This window comes from Dendrobates tinctorius, unplaced genomic scaffold (genome assembly GCF_039654945.1).
Source record: "Dendrobates tinctorius isolate UK_male_01 unplaced genomic scaffold, ASM3965494v1 ptg000026l, whole genome shotgun sequence".
Taxonomy (NCBI): Eukaryota; Metazoa; Chordata; class Amphibia; order Anura; family Dendrobatidae; genus Dendrobates; species Dendrobates tinctorius.
This window is the reverse complement of record NW_027361694.1, coordinates 11,560,130-11,582,148: the sequence shown is the minus strand read 5'-3', so window position 1 is coordinate 11,582,148 and position 22,019 is coordinate 11,560,130. Positions and strand designations below refer to the sequence as shown.

At 41.6% G+C, this 22,019-nt stretch overlaps 1 protein-coding gene across 2 annotated transcripts in view; it reads right to left on the bottom strand.

The window, feature by feature from the left end:
* The window catches only part of PCCA (propionyl-CoA carboxylase subunit alpha), an 805,290-nt gene that overhangs the window by 299,236 nt on the left and 484,035 nt on the right, over positions 1-22,019 (bottom strand). For both annotated transcript variants that reach the window (XM_073569504.1, XM_073569503.1), the window contains exon 17: positions 8,316-8,426. In XM_073569504.1, the coding sequence (XP_073425605.1) occupies positions 8,316-8,426 (111 nt within the window). The remainder of the gene's footprint in view (positions 1-8,315; positions 8,427-22,019) is intronic.

Genomic DNA, 22,019 nt, shown 5'->3' with positions numbered 1-22,019 from the left:
CAACTTTTGGGGTCCAATTTCTCCTGTTACCCTTGGTAAAATAAAAAAAAAATTGGGTACTAAAAGATCATGTTTGTGGAAAAAATATGATTTTTTAATTGTACGGCTGTACAGTCATGGCCAAAAGTTTTGAGAATGACACAAATATTAATTTTTACAAAGTCTACGGCTTCATTTTTTCTAATGGCAATTTGCATATACTCCAGAATGTTATAAAGAGTAATCAGCTTAACAGCAATTACTTGCAAAGTCAATATTTGCCTAGAAAATGAACTTTATCCCCCAAAACACATTTCAACATCATTGCAGCCCTGCCTTAAAAGGACCAGCTAACATCGTTTCAGTGATTGCTCCATTAACACAGGTGTGGGTGTTGATGAGGACAGGGCTGGAGATCAATCTGTCATGATTAAGTAAGACTGACACCACTGGACACTTTAAAAGGAGGCTGGTGCTTGGCATCATTGTTTCTCTTCTGTTAACCATGGTTATCTCTAAAGAAACACGTGCAGTCATCATTGCACTGCACAAAAATGGCCTACAGGGAAGAGTATCGCAGCTAGAAAGATTGCACCTCAGTCAACAATCTATCACATCATCAAGAACTTCAAGGAGAGAGGTTCCCTTGTTGCCAAAAAGGCTCCAGGGCGCCCAAGAAAGACCAGCAAGCGCCAGGACCATCTCTTAAAAGTGTTTCAGCTGCGGGATCGGGCTACCAGCAGTGCAGAGCTTGCTCAGGAGTGGCAGCAGGCAGGTGTGAGTCATCTGCACGCGCTGTGAGGCGGAGACTCTTGGAGCATGGCCTGGTCTCAAGGAGGGCAGCAAAGAAGCCACTTCTCTCCAGGAAAAACTTCATGGACAGACTGATATTCTGCAAGAGGTACAGGGAGTGGACTGCTGAGGACTGGGGTAAAGTCATTTTCTCTGATGAATCCCCTTTTCGATTGTTTGGGACATCTGGAAAACGGCTTATTCGGAGAAGACCAGGTGAGCGCTACCACCAGCCTTGTCTCATGCCAACTGTCAAGCATCCTGAAACCATTCATGTGTGGGGTGGCTTCTCAGCCAAGGGAATGGGCTCTCTCTCAGTCTTGCCTAAAAACACAGCCATGAATAAAGAATGGTACCAGAATGTCCTCCAAGAGCAACTTCTCCCAACCGTCCAAGAGCAGTTTGGCGATCAACAATGCCTTTTTTAACATGATGGAGCACCTTGCCATAAAGCAAAGGTGATAACTAAATGGCTCAGGGAACAAAACATTGAGATTTTGGGACCATGGCCTGGAAACTGCCCAGATCTTAATCCCATTGAGAACTTGTGGTTAATCATCAAGAGACGGGTGGACAAACAAAAACCTTCAAATTCAGACAAAATAAAAGCATTGATTTTGCAAGAATGGACTGCTATCAGTCAGGATTTGATCCAGAAGTTGATTGAGAGCATGCCAGGGAGAATTGCTGAGGTCCTGAAGAAGAAGGGTCAACACTGCAAATATTGACTTGCTGCATTAACTCATTCTAACTGTCAATATAACCTTTTGCTACTCATAATATGATTGCAATTATATTTCTGTATGTGATAAAAACATCTGACAAACATACATAAAAACCAGAGGCCAGCAGATCATGTGAAAATATAGTATTTGTGTCATTCTCAAAACTTTTGGCCATGACTGTACGTTAAAAACTTCTGTGAAGCCTTTGGGGGTTCAAAGTTCTCACCACACATCTAGATAAGTTCCTTATGGGGTCTAGTTTAAAAAATGGTGTCATTTGAGGGGGGGTTTCCACTGTTTTGGCACATCAGGGGTTTCCAAACGCGACATGGCGTCCTATCTCAATTCCAGCCAAAAAAGTCAAATTGCGCTGTTTCCCTTCCCAGCTCTGCCATGTGCCCAAATAGTCGTTTACCCCACATATGGGGTACCAGCGTACTCAGGACAAATTGCACAATAACTTTTGGGGTCCTGTTACTCTTGGGAAAATAAAAATTGGGGGTGAAAAGGTCATTTTTGTGGAAAAAATATGTAATAGTACGGCTGTACGTTATAAACTTCTGTGAAGCCCTTGGGAGTTCAAGGTTTTCACCACAGATCTAGATAAGTTCCTTGAGAGGTCTAGTTTCCAAAATGGGGTCACTTGTGAGGGGTTTCCACTATTTAGGCATATCAGGGGCTCTCCAAATGTGACATGGTGTGCGATATGAATTCCAGCCAATTTTGCATTGAAAAAGTCAAACGGCGCTCCTTCCCTTCTGAGCTCTGCCATGCGCCGAAACACTGGTTTCCCCCACATATCAGTATCAGTGTACTCGGGACAAATTGCACAATAACTTTTGCAGTCCAATTTATCCTGTTACACTTGGAAAAATACAAAGAATTGTACCTGAAGTAATTTTTTTGTGAAAAGAAGTTAAATGTTCATTTTTTTTTAAACATTCAAAAAATTCCTGAGAAGCTCCTGAAGGGTTAATAAACTTCTTCAATGTGGTTTTAAGCACCTTGAGGGGTGCAGTTTTTAGAATGATGTCACTTTTGGGTATTTTCTATCAAATAGACCCCTCAAAGTGACTTCAAATGTGATATGGTCTCTAAAAATAAAATGGTGTTGTAAAAATGAGAAATCGCTGGTCAACTTTTAACCCTTATAACTTCCTAACAAAAACATTTTAGTTCCCCAATTGTGCTGATGTAAAGTAAACATGTGGGAAATGTTATTTATTAAGTTTTTTGTGTGCCATATCTCTGTGATATAAGGGCATAAAAATTTGGAAAAAGTTGGAAAATTGAAAATTTTTTCTAAATTTTTGCCAAATTTCCATTTTTTTTTCACAAATAAACCCAAGTTATATGAATTAAATTTTACCACTAACATGAAGTTCAATAGGTCACGAGAAAACGTCAGAATCACTGGGATCCATGGAAGCATTCCAGAGTTATTACCTCATATAGGGACAGTGGTCAGAATTGTAAAAATTGGCTCGGTCATTAACGTGCAAACCACCCTTTAGGGTAAAGGGGTTAATGTACACTGCACTCCATCTTGACTGCAAAAAAAAAAAAAAAAAAATGTAGAAATTTTTGCAAATTTATTAAAAAAGAAAAACTGAAATATCACATGGTCATAAGTATTCAGACCCTTTGCTCAGACACTCATTTAAGTCACATGCTGTCCATTTCCATGTGATCCTCCTTAAGATGGTTGTACTCCTTCACTGGAGTCCAGCTATGTTTAATTAAACTGACAGGACTTGATTTGTAAAGGCACACCTGTCTATACAAGACCTCACAGCTCACAGTGCATGTCAGATGAAATGAGAATCATGAGGTAAAAGGAACTGGCCAAGGAACTCAGACAGAATTGTGGCAAGGTACAGATCTGGCCAAGGTTACAAAAGAATTTCTCCAGTACTCAAGGGTTCCTAAGAGCACAGTGGCCTCCATAATCCTTAAGCCTGTTTCACACTTCAGTTTTTTCTCGTCAGTTAAAATCCACCAAAATGGCGGAAAGCGGATCCGTTGTTAACTGAAGTGAACGGAAGGCAGCGGTCCGGTTTTTTGACGGATCCGTTGGCGAGAGAGAGAGAGAGAGAGAGAGATTTTTTTTACCGTCCGCCAGAAATGATTTCAGGGTTAAATTTCCGGCTGAGATCATTCCTCCGGGCATGCGCAGTACAGAAATGCGGATCCTTCAGCCCAAAAAATGTTACAAGCTCCGTCCGGGCATGCCGGCGGACGCAAAAAAATTGGCGGATCCGCAAAAAAACGGATCCGACGGATGGCCATCCGTCAAGATCCGCCAGTAATGCAAGTCAATGGGGAAAAAAACGTATCCGCCAAACAAAATGGCGGATCCGTTTTTTTACGAAAACGGCGGATCTTGACTGATGGAAAAAAACTGAAGTGTGAAACAGGCCTTAAATGGAAGACATTTGGGACCACCAGAAGTCTTCGTAGACCTGGCCATCCAGGCAAACTGAGCAATTATGGGAGAAGAGCCTTGGTGAGAGAGGTAAAGAAGAACCCCGAGATCACTGTGGTTGAGCTCTACAGATGCAGTAGGGAGATGGGAGAAAGTTGCACAAAATCAACTATCACTGCAGCCCTCCACCAGTTGGGCCTTTATAGCAGAGTGGCCCAACGGAAGCCTCTCCTCATTGCAAGACATATGAAAGCCTGCATAGAGTTTGCTAAAAAACACAAGAAGGACTCCCAGACTATGAGAAATAATATTCTCTGGTCTGATGAGATGAAGATAGAATTATCACCAAAAAAGAAAGAAAACCAGGGGTGTTTTTCAGCTGCAGGGACAGGACTGGTTACAATTTAAGGAAGCATGAATGTGGCCAAGTACAGAGATATCCTGAATGAAAACCTCTTCCAGAGTGCTCTGGACCTCAGACTTGGTGGAAGGTTCACCTTCCAACAAGACAATGACCCTAAGCACACAGCTAAAATAACAAAGTAGTGGCTCCAGAACAATTCTGTGACCATTCTTGACTGGCCCAGCCAGAGCCCTGACCTAAACCCAATTGAGCATCTCTGGAGAGACCTGAAAATGACTGTCCACCAACGTTCACCATCCAGCCTGACGGAACAGGAGAGGATCTGCAAGGAACAATGTCAGAGGATCCCCAAATCCAGGTGTGAAAAACTTGTTGCATCATTCCCAAGATGATTCATGGCTATACTAGCTCAAAAGGGTGCAAGTACTCAATACTGAGCAAAGGTTCTGAATACTTATGACCATGTGATATTTCAGTTTTTTTTTTTTAATAAATTTGCAAAAATGTCTTTTTCCAGTCAAGATGGGGGACACCGTGTACATTAAATTAGAAAAAAAATGAACTTTTTCGAATTTACCAACTGGCTGCAATGAAACAGAGTGAAAAATTTAAAGAGGTCTGAATACTTTCTGTACCCACTGTATATAGTTCAGCACAAAAATCAAACAAGAAAGCTGCTGCTTTTACTTAATGCTTTGGCGCCTCAATGGCACCTTGTACAGTGCACATAAACCAAGAACAGGCCCTGTGGTTGTGGTAGGTTCTACACACAGAAGGAGGTCAGGAAAGGAATGCAGAAATCAATGACCTCTGGTTCCTCCAATGTCCCTTGAAATTAATATTAGGAAAGCTCACTAAAATCAATAGCTTACTTTATGCAAAAAATGCCACATGATAACTTCAAAGCAAGAGGACAAGATGTTTTTTTTCCCCTTTCAAGATTTTTTTATCGGTATTTAAATAACATTAAAGAGAGTACTGCATGTGATAATACATCACACATGCAATTGTTCCAATTAACCATTGCTTTATAATACATTGATACAGTGGATTAGAAGTTTGACAGTAATGGACAATTTACATATTCTGAAATGAGCTGACAGAACAGCCCTATGCGTGGGTCATTATTTTTTTTTAGCAATTCTAAAACTTCTGTGACCTATGTATTTGTTGGCGTTTCAGAACAAATTAATTGTCACAAAGGGTATACTGCCCTTTCTGATTGTTAAAGGGGCTAAAGAGTAGGTAATCAATACCGAAACTGGTGGGGGGTTGATACTTGTGTTTGTAGTGTCAGCAGCTGGGTGTAAACAGTGTACACAGCTGAGACAGCACAGCTCCATACACCATGTAGTGCTGGTTGTCAGGTACTGCTGCTCAGCTTCTATTAACTTCAATACGAGTTGAATTGCAGAACTCGAGAAGGGTGTTCTAGCTCTATGCACGGCTTAAACCTGCAGGTGCTAAAAATAGCCGATTTGTTGGGGTTAGGAGGGTGCTCTAGGGATCAAAGCCCCACCAATCTGCTATTAACAAGTAAGGATAAGTAATCACTATCAACCCTTATCTCAAGAAACATTCAACACATAGTACATGCTTATAAATACTACCAGGTGTATGACATATACTCAAGATGGATGCCAGTACCTTTTGCTGAGCTTGTGGAGCTGCATCCTAAATACTGGCTCCTTTCCACTTATCCAGCAACTTATCTCTCACTATTCTTGTATCGGAGATACAGTATGTCCAGTCACTAGCACTAGGGCAGAGTAAAGCCCCCGTCACACACAGCGATCTCGCTAGCGAGATCGCTGCTGAGTCACAAGTTTTGTGACACAACAGCGATCTCACCAGTGAGATCGCTGTGTGTGACACCTATAAACGACCGGCCCCCCTGCCGGGTATCGCTGATTGTTGTGGAAAGCCCTGGACATTTTTTTGGACCGTTGGTATCCCGCTCGCCAGCACGCATCGCTGCGTGTGGCAGGCGGGAGACCAGCGATCAGCGACACTGGAGCTGGTAACCAAGGTAAACAGCGGGTTTCTAAGCGTCGCGTGGCGCTTAGAAACCCTCTGTGTACCTTAGTTACCAGCGTGCTGATGCAGGGAGCTGGTAACCAAGGTAAACAGCGGGTTTCTAAGAGCCGCATGGCGCTTAGAAACCCGCTGTTTACCTTGGTTACCAGCTCCCTGCACCAGTGCGTTGGTATCTAAGGTACACAGCGACGCGCGCGCTCATCGTCGCGGGTGCTGATCGCTGGTGAAGCCGCCTGTTTGGCAGCTCACCAGCGATCATGTAGCGACACACCAGCGATCCTGACAAGTTGATATCGTTGTCGGGATCGCTGGTGAGTCGCTATGTGGACGGGACCCTCCTAAGCAGTCATCATATACATCATATAACCAGCATGTCCTACTTAGGGCTTATCTATTGATTACATTATCAACACAGCACAAAGAAGTCTACACTTAGGGCCCCCGTCACACATAGCTGCTGAGTCACAAGTTTTGTGATGGTAAGGGCCTGTCACACTAAGCGATATCGCTAGCAATATCGCTGTAACGTCACTGGTTTTGTGACGTAGCAGCGATATTGCTAGCGATATCGCTATGTCTGATACTTACCTCCGATCGGCTCCCCCGCTGGTTATCGCTGATCGTGCGAGAACGGCCTGGACCGTTTCTCGTCGTCCGCTTCCTGCTGGGCTTCCTGTGGCGCCGACGAGCGACGCGTGGACGCGGGCGGGAGGACGTCAGGATCGCCTCGTCTGACAGGTAAGTAGCGACCCCCGACCCCTGCGATGTCGCTGGTGAGATCTGCCTGTGTGGCAGCTCACTAGCGACCACTTAGCAATGCACCAGCGATCCGGACCACGTCATATTGCTGGTCAGGATCGCTGGTGCATCGCTAAGTGTGACAGTACCTTAACAGCGATCTCACCAGCGAGATCGCTGTGTGTGACAGCAATCAGCGACCGGCCCCCCTGCCGGTCTCGCTGATCGCTGTTGGAAAGCCCTGGACATTTTTTTTGTCGCTGATCTCCCGCTGGCCAGCAAGCATCGCTGCATGTGACAGGCGGGAGACCAGCGATCAGCTGGTAACTAAGGTAAACGCAGGGTTTCTAATCACGGCGCTGTGCTTAGAAACCCTCTGTGTACCTTAGTTACCAGCGCGCTGATGCAGGGAGCTGGTAACTAAGGTTACACATCGGGTTTCTAAGTGACGCACGTCCCTTAGAAACCCGATGTGTACCTTAGTTACCAGCTCCCTGCATCAGCACGCTGGTAACTAAAGTACACAGCGACGTCGCATGCTCGGCGTCGCTGGTCCTGATCGCTGGTGAAGCTGTCTGTTTGACAGCTCACCAGCGATCATGTAGCGACTCACCAGCGATCCTGACACATTGATATCGTTGTCGGGATCGCTGGTGAGTCGCTATGTGTGACGGGTCCCTTAAAATCGCAAAAATTAGTTACTGTAAATGATGTGGCTTTAGATAGAAAAATGCAGACTATATATAAAGATTACATGTAGAATCAATAAAAATCAAATTCTTCTTCTATAAATATTTAATATTTTTTAATTGATTGTAGTAGCTGTGATTAAATGGCTTTGATATACCTATGAATAAAAATAGTCTCTTAAAGCAAAGAATTTTTCTTCACCTAGTAAAAACAAAAACAAAACAAAACCACAATACAGGCCTAAAACTACATCAACCAGGACAGCTACCTGGAACATATGGTACATGGTGGAAATTGCTAAAAACTACATAAAAAGAAAACTGCATTCATAGCCCATTACTACAAATCACAACACAGGTTTCATTTTCAAGAGAACTAAAATAAGAATATTTTTTCTATTAAATTAAGAGTCAATTCTCCTATAGCAGGTAATATTAAACTGTAGATGATCCACTTATCACATGTAAATTGTAATGCACCACAACAGAATTTAAAAGATCTAAAGGAAAGGCAAAATCAAGATTGTAAGTCAATCATTAAGATATCTGCAATGTAAAAAACAAACCTTTAAATCCATCGGGATAAACTTCAGGGAGAAATTTAGTAGTGATATCTCCTTTAATGAAACGAGGGTGAGTGATAACTTCCCGAAGTAAAGGAATATTGTGAGTTACACCTGGAAAACATCAAACATGTATTAAAAGTAAGTGGGATTATAGGAAATGGAAAGTGCAATGTGGCCTAAATGTTCAATACCACAACCTCCAGTTGTTATACACTAACTCAGTGTTCCCCAACTTAGGGGTCCTCAAGAGCCTCCCCAACAGATCATGTTTTCAGGATTTCCTTAGTATTACACAGGTGATGGGATTCTTGGCATCCAGCTGACGCAAGTATCAACTGGGCAATACTAAGGAAATCCTGAAAACATGACCCATGAGGCTCTTGAGGACCAGAGTTGGGGAACACTGCACTAACTGAATCATGGTATAAAAGTCATTGGCTTCAATTACAAGCTGCCAAGATGCTAAAAGCAGTATGTAGTATTTTCATTTTAGAAGTTAATTCTGGGAACCACAGTATGGGGTATGCAGTAGTTTTTATTTCTGGGAGCCAATTATCGACTTTGGCATTAACCACTTTTGGACAGCCGATCAACTCTAACCATCTGGGTGGTCCGCCATTTCCTCTGTACTTGCATTCTATAACGTCAATGCAGAGTAAACTACTAGTAGTAGTACTTTACCATTTATTATTATTATTTGCCTTCTAAACCAATGTATGCACAGCTCTAAATACGCACTCTGTTGTGTAAGCAGCATTGGAAGCAGTGTCTGAGCTTGCTCCTCTGGACCCAGCAATTATATGATGGTTGGGTGTAGGGAGGAATAAGGAGCTTTGCAGGCGGCAAGAGGTGGAATTTTCCCTATAATAGGAGCTAACATACCAAACTGTTATAAGTAAACCAGCAATACAAAGGATGTATTAATATTTTTAAATGGGTTTCCAAGGTCCTTTGTGGTTGCAAAAAAAAAAAGAAAAAGAAAAAAAAAGACCTGAATTTCCTATTTTTCCCCCAATATCAGAAATAAAAGGAACATAAGCCAGAATGAGAACTTTTCTTGGAGCGATTAAAAGCATGTACCACCCCTCCTCACAAAAATGTCAGGAGGCGGGTTAAAGTAGTATAACAGCTTTAACAATATGGATTCTGTCACTGGTCTGCAGGGAGAGCATTCTGCTGATTAGAGCCATACCCAATTGACAGTTTCCAGAGGTAGGAACTCAGGGAAATTTTGACATGACATCACAGTAAGTCAGGGGATTCTTCGCCAGGCATCATGCGACCAGGAAAGCAGCTCAGATGCCAACAGGATTTGGAAAAGCAAGGTATCTATAGTGTTTATGTATGGCAGTTAGTTCACATGAAAGGGACTATTGCAAAAATAGTAGTTGGTTTATAACATTGTTAGAGTTTTAACGAATATTATTTTTAATTTAACAGTAACATATCAGAAATTGAAAAACAGAAATACAGCCCATCACCCCTGGAGTACAGCCATTTTATTACACAAAAAATGGTAAGACTACTCAGGCTTTCCTTTACAAACCATTCTCGGGTTACAAGGGAGATGATAGTGAATGACTAGTGATGAGCGAGTAGCATTGTTGCTCGGGTTTCCTGAGCATGCTCGGGTGATTTCCGAGTGTTTTGGCGTGCTCGGAGATTTAGATTTCGTCGTCTCAGCTGCATGATTTGCAACTTGTAGACAGGCTGAATACATATGGGAATTCCCAAGCAAACAGCCATTCCACACATGTATTCAAGCTGTCTAGCAGTCGCAAATCATACAGCTGAGGCGACAAAAACAATCTCCGAGCACGTCAAAATACTCGGAGGACACTCGAGCATGCTCGGGGAGACCCGAGCAACGAGTATACTCGCTCTTCACTACGAATGACCGATGACCGGCATCTTCATCACTCACCTGACTGCCAAATGGTTTTAAATCAAAATATGCGAAGAATTTATAATTTATTCCAAACCTTGGGCTAAAAGAAGCAGATAAGTTTACACTACTGAAACTGTGTAGATCAAATACCATTAACCAAGTATTTATGAGTGGGTCTTGAATTTAAGAGCAAAGCAGTGTAATATACAGTGGGGAAAAAAAGTATTTAGTCAGTCAGTAATAGTGCAAGTTCCACCACTTAAAAAGATGAGAGGCGTCTGTAATTTACATCATAGGTAGACCTCAACTATGGGAGACAAACTGAGAAAAAAAAAATCCAGAAAATCACATTGTCTGTTTTTTTTTCATTTTATTTGCATATTATGGTGGAAAATAAGTATTTGGTCAGAAACAAAATTTCATCTAAATACTTTGTGATATATCCTTTGTTGGCAATGACAGAGGTCAAACGTTTTCTGTAAGTCTTCACAAGGTTGCCACACACTGTTGTTGGTATGTTGGCCCATTCCTCCATGCAGATCTCCTCTAGAGCAGTGATGTTTTTGGCTTTTCGCTTGGCAACACGGACTTTCAACTCCCTCCAAAGGTTTTCTATAGGGTTGAGATCTGGAGACTGGCTAGGCCACTCCAGGACCTTGAAATGCTTCTTACGAAGCCACTCCTTCGTTGCCCTGGCGGTGTGCTTTGGATCATTGTCATGTTGAAAGACCCAGCCACGTTTCATCTTCAATGCCCTTGCTGATGGAAGGAGGTTTGCACTCAAAATCTCACGATACATGGCCCCATTCATTCTTTCATGTACCCGGATCAGTCGTCCTGGCCCCTTTGCAGAGAAACAGCCCCAAAGCATGATGTTTCCACCACCATGCTTTACAGTAGGTATGGTGTTTGATGGATGCAACTCAGTATTCTTTTTCCTCCAAACACGACAAGTTGTGTTTCTACCAAACAGTTCCAGTTTGGTTTCATCAGACCATAGGACATTCTCCCAAAACTCCTCTGGATCATCCAAATGCTCTCTAGCAAACTTCAGACGGGCCCGGACATGTACAGGCTTATGCAGTGGGACACGTCTGGCACTGCAGGATCTGAGTCCATGGTGGCGTAGTGTGTTACTTATGGTAGGCCTTGTTACATTGGTCCCAGCTCTCTGCAGTTCATTCACTAGGTCCCCCCGCGTGGTTCTGGGATTTTTGCTCACCGTTCTTGTGATCATTCTGACCCCACGGGGTGGGATTTTGCGTGGAGCACCAGATCGAGGGAGATTATCAGTGGTCTTGTATGTCTTCCATTTTCTAATTATTGCTCCCACAGTTGATTTCTTCACTCCTAGCTGGTTGGCTATTGCAGATTCAGTCTTCCCAGCCTGGTGCAGGGCTACAATTTTGTTTCTGGTGTCCTTTGACAGCTCTTTGGTCTTCACCATAGTGGAGTTTGGAGTCAGACTGTTTGAGGGTGTGCACAGGTGTCTTTTTATACTGATAACAAGTTTAAACAGGTGCCATTACTACAGGTAATGAGTGGAGGAAAGAGGAGACTCTTAAAGAAGTTACAGGTCTGTGAGAGCCAGAAATCTTGATTGCTTGTTTCTGACCAAATACTTATTTTCCACCATAATATGCAAATAAAATGAAAAAAAACAGACAATGTGATTTTCTGGATTTTTTTTTCTCAGTTTGTCTCCCATAGTTGAGGTCTACCTATGATGTAAATTACAGACGCCTCTCATCTTTTTAAGTGGTGGAACTTGCACTATTGCTGACTGACTAAATACTTTTTTTCCCCACTGTACATTGAGTGGCTTATAGATCATCTCCTAAGAATGATGTGTCTGTAATGCAATATGCATTTATAGTGTCACTAATTTCTACATTTAGGAATTGTAGCACCATCACTTCACACAAATAGCAGTGTCTTAGATCTCAGATGGATCATGACCTTTGTGAAGGTTCATAAGGTCTTCCATCTGTGTGTGAATTACTGCTACTCTACATAAAGAAGGAACCTAGAAGAGCTTGTTCAGGCTACCTGCTGCTACCAAAACATTAGCCAGACATGACCACCACAGACTTAAAGGATCAAACAGAGGCCAGTAAGATATCCATATTTCATAGTAAGTTTAGATTAAATGGGACTATACTTTTCAGTAATACATTTTTTTCCTTAACCTCTGGCTGCACAATTGACCTAGACATTTTGGTGGAAAATGGTCTAGACAAGAGGGCAAACTACTAACCATGCTTATAACCTCAAATGAAACTAATATTGAGGCAATCCGATCTGTAGAACTAAGAGCAGAAAGCACAGCTGCTATATATATGTTTTTTTATTTGAGAAGACATTTTTAAACCATGCATTTTCATTTTTACCAATGCACAAATGTCTCTTCAGAGAGATACCAGACTTGAAACTCTGGCGTCACCTATTGGATGTAGCAGTCTATGTCGTTAACAAGCCTTGCCTCATGACTTGGCATAAGAAGTCAAACCAAACATTTCATTTGTAAAACTTTTTTTGGGGGGTGTTTGCCCTCTCATCAGTGCAAAACAGGAGATCTGACTGACTTATAATAGAATCATAGAATCGTAGAGTTGGAAGGAACCTCCTGGGCCATCTGGTCCAACCCCCTGCTCAAAGCAGGATTCGCTAAATCATCCCAGTCAGATGTCTGTCCAGCCTCTGTTTGAAGACTTCCATTGAAGGAGAACTTACCACTTCTCGTGTCAGCCTGTTCCACTCATTGATCACTCTAACTGTCAAAAAGTTTTTTCTAATATCTAATCTGTGTCTCCTCCCATTCAATTTCATCCCATTGCTTCTAGTCTTTCCTTGTGCAAATGAGAATAAAGTTGATCCTTCTACAATGTGACAGCCCTTTAGATATTTGTAGACAGCTATTAAGTCTCCTCTCAGTCTTCTCTTTTGCAACTAAACATTCCCAATTCCTGCAACCTTTCCTCATAAGACAGGGTTTGCAGACCGGTCACCATTCTGGTCGCTCTTTTCTGAACTTGCTCCAGTTTGTTGATGTCTTTTTTAAAATGTGGTGCCCAAAACTGGACACAATATTCCAGATGAGGTCTGACCAAAGAGGAGTAGAGGGAAATAATGACTTCACGTGATCTAGACTGTATGCTTCTGTTAATACATCCTAGAATTGCATTTGCCTTTTTTGCTGCTGCATCACACTGTTGACTCATATTCAGTCTGTGATCTATTAGTATACCCAAGTCTTTTTCACATGTGCTGTCACTTAGCCCTATTCCTCCCATTCTATATATGCTTTTTTCATTTTTATTGCCCAGATGTAGTACTTTGCATTTTTCCCTGTTAAAAACCATTCTGTTAGTTGCTGCCCACTTCTCCAGTTTATTTAAATCTTTTTGAATCCTTTCTCTCTCTTCTCTAGTATTAGCTATCCCTCCTAGCTTTGTGTCATCAGCAAATTTAATCAGTTTACCCTCAATTCCTTCATCTAAATCGTTGATAAAGATGTTGAACAATACAGGGCCCAGGACAGAGCCCTGTGGTACCCCACTTGAGACATTCTTCCAACTGGATGTGCAGCCATTTACGACCACTCTTTGGGTCCGATCAATAAGCCAGTTATGAATCCACCTAACAGTTGCCTTGTCCATTCCATACTTAGTCATTTTTTCGATAAGGATTGTATGAGAGACTTTGTCAAATGCTTTGCTGAAGTCAAGATAAACTATATCTACAGCATTTCCTTGATCCACCCAATCAGTGATACCGTCATAGAAGGAAATTAAGTTAGTCTGACATGACTTATTAGTTACAAACCCATGCTGGCTCTGTTTAATCACTTCATTCTTATCCAGGTATTGACATACATGTTGTTTAATAATTTGTTCAAAGATCTTTCCTGGTATAGAAGTCAGACTCACCGGCCTATAGTTGCCTGGGTCCACCTTCTTCCCCTTTTTGAAGATAGGAACAACATTTGCTCTTCTCCAGTCTTCGGGCACTTCTCCTGTTCTCCAAGAATTTTCAAAGATTATGGAGAGGGGTTCATAAATTTCTTCTGCTATCTCCTTCAGTACTCTGGGGTGTAATTCATCTGGACCTGGAGACTTGAATTCATTTAGGTTAGCTAAGTGTTTCCTCACTATCTTTCTGTTTATAGATATCCTGGATTCTTCTATTCCCTTAATAGGACAGTGAAGAACAGTTGATGTTACATTTCCTTTCTGAGAGAAAACAGATGCAAAATAGGAATTTAAAAGTTCAGCCTTCTCAACATCCTGTCTTATCCCAAGCCATGTGGCAAGGATCGTTAAAAGGGTCGATATTGATTTTTACAATTGCCATCTCTAATAGGTGGCAGTAGAGTTCAAATCCTCTTATGTTGTGAGTTCATTCTCCCCTTCACCTTTGATGTCTGATAAACTCCCTCTGCTGGTGAAGAGAGGTAGTGAAATTGACTGGGATGGGAAGAACCTGTCATCGGAACAGGCGGAGTGTGATTGGACATCTGGAGTTTCTGAGTGGATATAAGGCAGCCGACGCCCTGCAGGGCTGCTGGTGATCCTTTCTGCTCTGAGCTCTTGCTTCCAGCTTAGTTCCTGTCTACTAAAAGCTAAGTTTTTGCCCTGCTATTATTCCATGAGATTTTGTCTGGTTTCCTTAGTGTTTGTATTCAGCCAGTCCTGGCTGGGACTGGCTGAATTCCATTTTTGTCTCTGATCAGTTGATCTTTTTGCTCTGTTTTCAGAATATACCTGAGTGCTGATATAGTGATTTTGAAGTCTAGCGACTTCAGGGCCTTTTTCCCTATCAGACGGTTGGGACATTTTTGGTAGGGTTTTTTGCGGATTGCAGCCAGCATCTTTTCTGTCCTGTCCTATCTAGTTAGTTGGGCCCCATCGTTTGCTCAGCCTGTCTTTCTGTCTGTGTTTGTGTTTTCATCTGTTTTTCACCGCCAATACATATTGGGGGCTGTCTATTGCTTTGGGGTCTGCTCTGGGGCAGTTTAGATTTCACTTTTCCTTCTTTAGGCTTATGTAGTTCTCCGGCTGTGACGAGGGGTCTAGGGCACCGTAGGAACCCCCCACGGCTACTGTTAGTTGTGGTGTATAGGATCAGGGGTCTGCAATCCGATAGCTACCAACCTCTCCGGTTTTCTGGATTTAGCTTGTATTTTTGTTTTCTCCTCCTCCGGTGACTCATTCATAACACTCTTAGGTTCTAAAAAAGCTATTTGCATATTCAAATTCCCATGAAAATATTGCAAAGCCTATAATTCTTCTTACGTCGGCTTGGTGCTCTACGACATGGCTCCCGAAACCTTCATTGTTTGTGGATACTTCACATTAGAACTTGGAAATCAAGGTCCCAGAATCTGGAGGAAGAGTGGAGAGACAGACAATCCAAGCTGCTTGAGGTCTAGTGTGAAGTTTCCACAATCAGAGATGGTTTGGGGAGCCATCTCATCTGCTGGTGTAGGTCCACTGTGTTTGTTTTATCAAGACCAAAGTCAGCGCAGCCATCGACCAGGAAATTTTAGAGCACTTCATGCTTCCCTCTACCAACAAGCTTTTTGGAGATGGAAATTTAATTCTCCAGCAGGACTTTGCAACTGTCCACACTGCCAAAAGTACCAATTCCTGGTTTAAGAACAACCGTATCACTGTGCTTGATTGGCCAGCAAACTCGCCTGACCTTAACCCCACAGAGAATCTATGGGATATTGTCAAGAGGAAGATGAGAGACACCAGACCTAACAATGCAGACAAGCTGAATGCTGTTATCAAAGCAACCTGGGATTCCATAACACCTCAGCAGTGCCACAGGCTGATTGCCTCCATGCCATGCCGCATCCATGCTGTAATTGAAGCCATGACCAAGTATTGAGTGCATTTACTGAATATACATTTCAGTAGGCCAATATTTTGGATTTTAAAATCATTTTTTCAAACTGGTGTTATAAAAGTATTCTAATTTTCTGAGATAATGACTTTTGGGTTTTCATTGGCTGTAAGCCATAATCATCAACATTAACAGAAATAAACACTTGAAATAGATCACTCTGTTTGTAATGACTGTATACAATACCAGTTTCACTTTTTGTATTGAACAACTTAAATAAATTAACTTTTTGATGATAATTAATTTTGTGAGATGCACCTGTATATGTAAACTGAGTGTTTGGCTTGAGTTCTTATCCTTAGTCATGTGGCAAGGCTTGTTAAAGGGTTGATATTGATTTTTAAGATTGGTACTGAAGAGGTCATTTACATATTAAAGTTCCAGAGGTGCATTGCTTGACTTGGAAGTCTTTATGCCAGCTTGGCATTCTCCAAAAAGAGAAATGTTCCCCCCTAGACCCATTTCTATAAAAGCACTTAGATCACAGTACTGGTTGAAGGGAACCAGAAAGGTTAACAAAAGACTGAGATCTATTCTACTTACTGGATATAAAATACTTGTTGCAGAAAAACAGGGAAAAAACATACATTACTGCACAAAAGTTTTAAACTAATGAGCAAAAATGTTGCAAACAGAGATTGTTTTCAAAAATAGAAATCTTAATAGTTTATTTTTATAAATGATCAAAATACAAAGTGAATATAGCAAATAAAAATCTAAATCAAAGTTTTGTGTGACCAGTTTTTGTCTTCCAAACAGCATCAATTTCTCAAGGTAGACTTGCACACAGTTTTTCAAGAAACTCAGCAGGGAGATTATGCCAAACATATTGGAGAACTAACTACAGCTCTTCTGTAGATGTAGGCTTATGCAAATAATTCTGTCTCTTTGTGTAATCTCATTTGGACTCTGTGGTGGCCATATAATAATTTCAGGGACTTTGCTTTTCTTTACAATAAAGATAGTTCATAACATTGGCTGTATGTTTGGAGCAGTTTTTTCATTTTGCAAAATAATGTGGAACCAATAAGATGCCTCCTTGATTACATTACATGAAGGATCTGCCTGCGTTCACTTCTATCTGGAATTATATGCAGAGACAGAAGGATTTGAGTGAGCCTACATCCACAAAAGATCTGTGTTTAATTTTTCAAGATGCTTGGAACAATCTCCCTGCTGAGTTCTTTGAAAAAACATATGCAAGTGTACCCAGAAAAATGATAAAATGAAACCTGAATGAAAAAAATGGTTACAAACAAATATTGATTTGATTTCTATTTTGTTTATTCACTGTGAATTTTGTTAAATGATAAAAATAAACTATTAACATTTATGAAAGCAGTCCTAGTTAGCAGCATTTTTTCCACACCTGCGTAAAACTTTTACACAGAACTATAGGGCTATGACACTTTATGTCCTGGAATATCTCTAGTAGATACAGGTCAGTTTGTAAACATTGGTGAAGAATTTTAGAAAAACAGTAAAATGAAAAAAAAAAACATATAAATTTGGTACAGTGGATGTTACAAGTCATTTTTTGTCGCCTAATGAACACCGTAAAAGCAAAACTCAAAATTGTGGAAATTGAGGGGGTTTAGTCACCATTTTACTGGACGTATAGTTCTTGCTCCCGTTCCCAGTACATTATATGGTACAATGAAAACTTTAATTTAAAACTCTCTCTTTTCACAAAAAAACAAGAACTCACACAGATATGTTAGCTGCAAAAAAAGAAAATACAAAGGTACAAACACAAATAAATGTCATGGTCAAGAAGGGATTGTATTGTCTTTCCAAACAAGTTTCAATGTTCCGTAGAAATGAAAATTATTTCTTCTCAACAATTATGGCAATAGGTTTGGTGCATCCAATCATACTTTTTGTTTCAATTTTCAGATATAAAAAAATAAAACACATTAAACATCTGCAAAATCAGTAAATATTCCAAATGTAAAGGGGAGTCCTGTAAATTTAGATAGGCGTTGGTTATATGCTACTATCAGATAACAGCATGCAATTATGTGAAACTGATAACAGTGGATTAAAAACACTTCAGGAATAAATGTGTGTAAAGCCCCCGTTACACACTGCGATATCGCTAGCAATACCGCTGTAAAGTCACCGATTTTGTGACGTTGCAGCGATATTGCTAGCGATATCGCTGCATGTGATACTTACCTCCGACCAGCTCCCCCGCTGCTCATCGTTGGTCACGCGAGAACTCCCTGGACCATTCTTCGTCGGCCACTTCCTGCTGCGCCGACGAGCAAGGCGTGGAGGCGGGCGGGAGGACGCCAGGATCGCCGCATCTGACAGGTAAGTAGGGACCCCCGACCGCTGCTATGTCGCTGGTGAGATCTGCCTTTGTGGCAGCTCACTAGCGACCACTTAGCGATGCACCAGCGATCCATATCGTTGTCGGGATCGCTGGTGCATCGCTAAGTGTAACGGTACCCTAAGGCTAAGTGCACATGTACTTTTTTGCCCTGCGGATTTTTCCAAGCAGAATTGAAGAAATCCGCAGGTCAAATGACCTGCATTTTTCCTGCGGATTTCTTCTTTTTCTTGCGGTTTTTGTGCGGTTTTCCCCTGCGGATTTAGAGAATGGAACAGGTGGAAAACCGCACAAAAGTAGTGACATGCTGCATATTTTGAACCACAAGAAAACCGCGCGGAAAAATCTGCAGCGTCTGCACAGCGTTTTTTTTTTTTTCTATTGATTAACATGCTACTGTACATCACAATGCAGATATGCAACGTTTCTGCGCGGTAAATTCCGCTGCGGATCCGCTGGATAGCTGCATCGTGTGCACATGGCCTGAAGATCGCTAAATCTGCCTAAAATATGGCTCAACAGGTATTCTGAGAAGAGAAAATATCCACTGTTAAAGTTCTGAAAAATGCAGCATGTTGTAACTGTTGATTACTTTGAGATTGCACACATCTAATGGCTAAAGTACTAGTTTCATATCCGCAACAAAATGATTGATTCCTTAGTAACCCACTATAGTCTAACTTTTAATCTTGTGCACAAACAACTCCAAACCCCTTGAATTCATTCACTATCATGTTTTGAATTAATCTTAACAGTTAAAAGATTACTATATTGGGATACTGTCAGCGGATATCTAGCTTCTTACTAACACCACAAACCCTTGGTGTATGTGGGAATATGGATAGGTGACAACTATTTTATGGGTATTGACACCCAATATATTTATTGTCCTTACATCAAATTTTCAGCAAATCAAAATTTACTAGAGAATACAAGAAACTTTAACATATCTTATATTAAAATATGCTCTTTCTCCAATCATGAGACACTTCATACTCTTCACCTGCAGAACTCCTCTTTCACTCTGAAAAATGGATACAAATTTGTCTTGCTCAATACAAGTCAGACTGCCAACTTACTGATACATTGGCAAACAAGCAATATCAATGATCAAATCTGACTAATTAATTGGCAAGTCCAACTCACTCCTTAGATAGTGACAAAAATTGTGTGTATTAAAGGGGTTGGTCTGGCACCAAAAATGTCCTTTCTAAATATCTATCTTAACACCTAAACAATTTTGCAATTATCTTTAGATAAAATCCCCTACACTTTTCCTTATCTCTCAAATCACCCCTCCTGTAACAAGACGTCATCAGGAGGCAGCACTGAATTTACTTACTACAGTTTAATTTATCTCCATTCTGTGAAGATGTCCTGGATTCATTGTGATAGAAGCTGAGGAAGAGGAGAGAGCAGCGCCTGCTCGCTGATTCAATTTGTGAAACAATGTGTTGTCAGGGGACAAAGATAGGAGAAGTGAGTGACACCAGCACCGCTACACAGCTTCTAGCACTGCCCTTAAATGAATCGCCATCAGGGGGCAGTGACTGAAGCTGTGACACCAGAGTCGCCCTCTGACGACAATTTGTTTGAGTGCAGTGCTAGAAGCTGTGTAGCACCAATGATATCACTCACTGCTTCTATTTCCATTCCCTGATGTCTTGTTTCCAGCGGCATATATAACCAGGATACAGAATATTTTAAGAGGGTGGCAATGCAAAAAACTGTAGTAAATAACTGCAGTGCTGCCCCCTGATGACATCCTGTTCCAGGAGGGCGATAGACGCTGCAGTAAAGTGAGTGCAGCCCCAGTTTTGTCTTATGTCCTATTTGAGACTCCTCCCAAATGGAACGTCACAGGAAATACAGCAAAAAACAAAACAATTTACACATTAGCTAGAAAGGGAGAAGTGTAGGGGATTACATAGTAAAGCTAATTCCAAATGTAGCTTGGGTGTAAAGATAGATATTTAGAAAGGACATATTAGGTACTGGACATCCCCTTTAACACCTTATATGGCACATGTCGGGTCTCCCCCTTTGATGTGAGCTCCAGCGCCAAGCCCACATCTTTTCTGGCACACGTCAGCTGTTAACCTTTTAAATGCAGCTGTCAATCCCAGATAGCTATGAGCGGCACTTCTGCTGATTAGCTGTTTCCTGTGGTAGCTGGATATGCTCAGTTGATGAGTTGCACAGCTCAGCTCCAGCAACTGTACAGTGGCCATAGGCAGGTACTGCACATCTGCCTCCTATTCAAAACAATATGTGGCGGATGTGCAGTACCCAGCTGTGGACAATATTTAGCTGATGAAGCTGTGTAGGTCCGCTCTACAACTGAGCACATCTGGCCTCCACTAGCATCAGAAAAGCTATTGGTGGGGATGCCAGGTGTTGCACCTCCATGGATCATATATTGATGACCTACCTAAGGATAGGCCATTAATATAAAAGTACTGTATAACCCCTTCAAGACTTTGAGCTGTGCTGTGGCTTAGTTGCAACAGTGCAACTAATGCAGAGTAAAAACCTCACCCTAGTACAATAAAGTGACCGGAGTTACCATTTTTGTTAATGAAACAGTTCAGTGAACATTCTGTTTAAGTATTTTTATGTAAAACCTGCAATTCTGCTGTTGTGTTTACAGTCATGGCCAAAAGTTTTGAGAATGACACAAATATTAATTTTTACAAAGTCTACTGCTTCATTTTTTCTAATGGCAATTTGCATATACTCCAGAATGTTATAAAGAGTGATCAGCTTAACAGCAATTACTTGCAAAGTCAATATTTGCCTAGAAAATGAACTTTATCCCCCAAAACACATTTCAACATCATTGCAGCCCTGCCTTAAAAGGACCAGCTAACATCGTTTCAGTGATTGCTCCATTAACACAGGTGTGGGTGTTGATGAGGACAGGGCTGGAGATCAATCTGTCATGATTAAGTAAGAATGACACCACTGGACACTTTAAAAGGAGGCTGGTGCTTGGCATCATTGTTTCTCTTCTGTTAACCATGGTTATCTCTAAAGAAACACGTGCAGTCATCATTGCACTGCACAATAATGGCCTAACAGGGAAGAGTATCGCAGCTAGAAAGATTGCACCTCAGTCAACAATCTATCGCATCATCAAGAACTTCAAGGAGAGAGGTTCCCTTGTTGCCAAAAAGGCTCCAGGGCTCCCAAGAAAGACCAGCAAGCGCCAGGACGTCTCTTAAAAGTGTTTCAGCTGCGGGATCGGGCTACCAGCAGTGCAGAGCTTGCTCAGGAATGGCAGCAGGCAGGTGTGAGTGCATCTGCACGCACTGTGAGGCGGAGACTCTTGGAGCAAGGCCTGGTCTCAAGGAGGGCAGCAAAGAAGCCACTTCTCTCCAGGAAAAACATCATGGACAGACTCATATTCTGCAAGAGGTACAGGGAGTGGACTGCTGAGGACTGGGGTAAAGTCATTTTCTCTGATGAATCCCCTTTTCGATTGTTTGGGACATCTGGAAAACGGCTTATTCGGAGAAGACCAGGTGAGTGCTACCACCAGTCTTGTCTCATGCCAACTGTCAAGCATCCT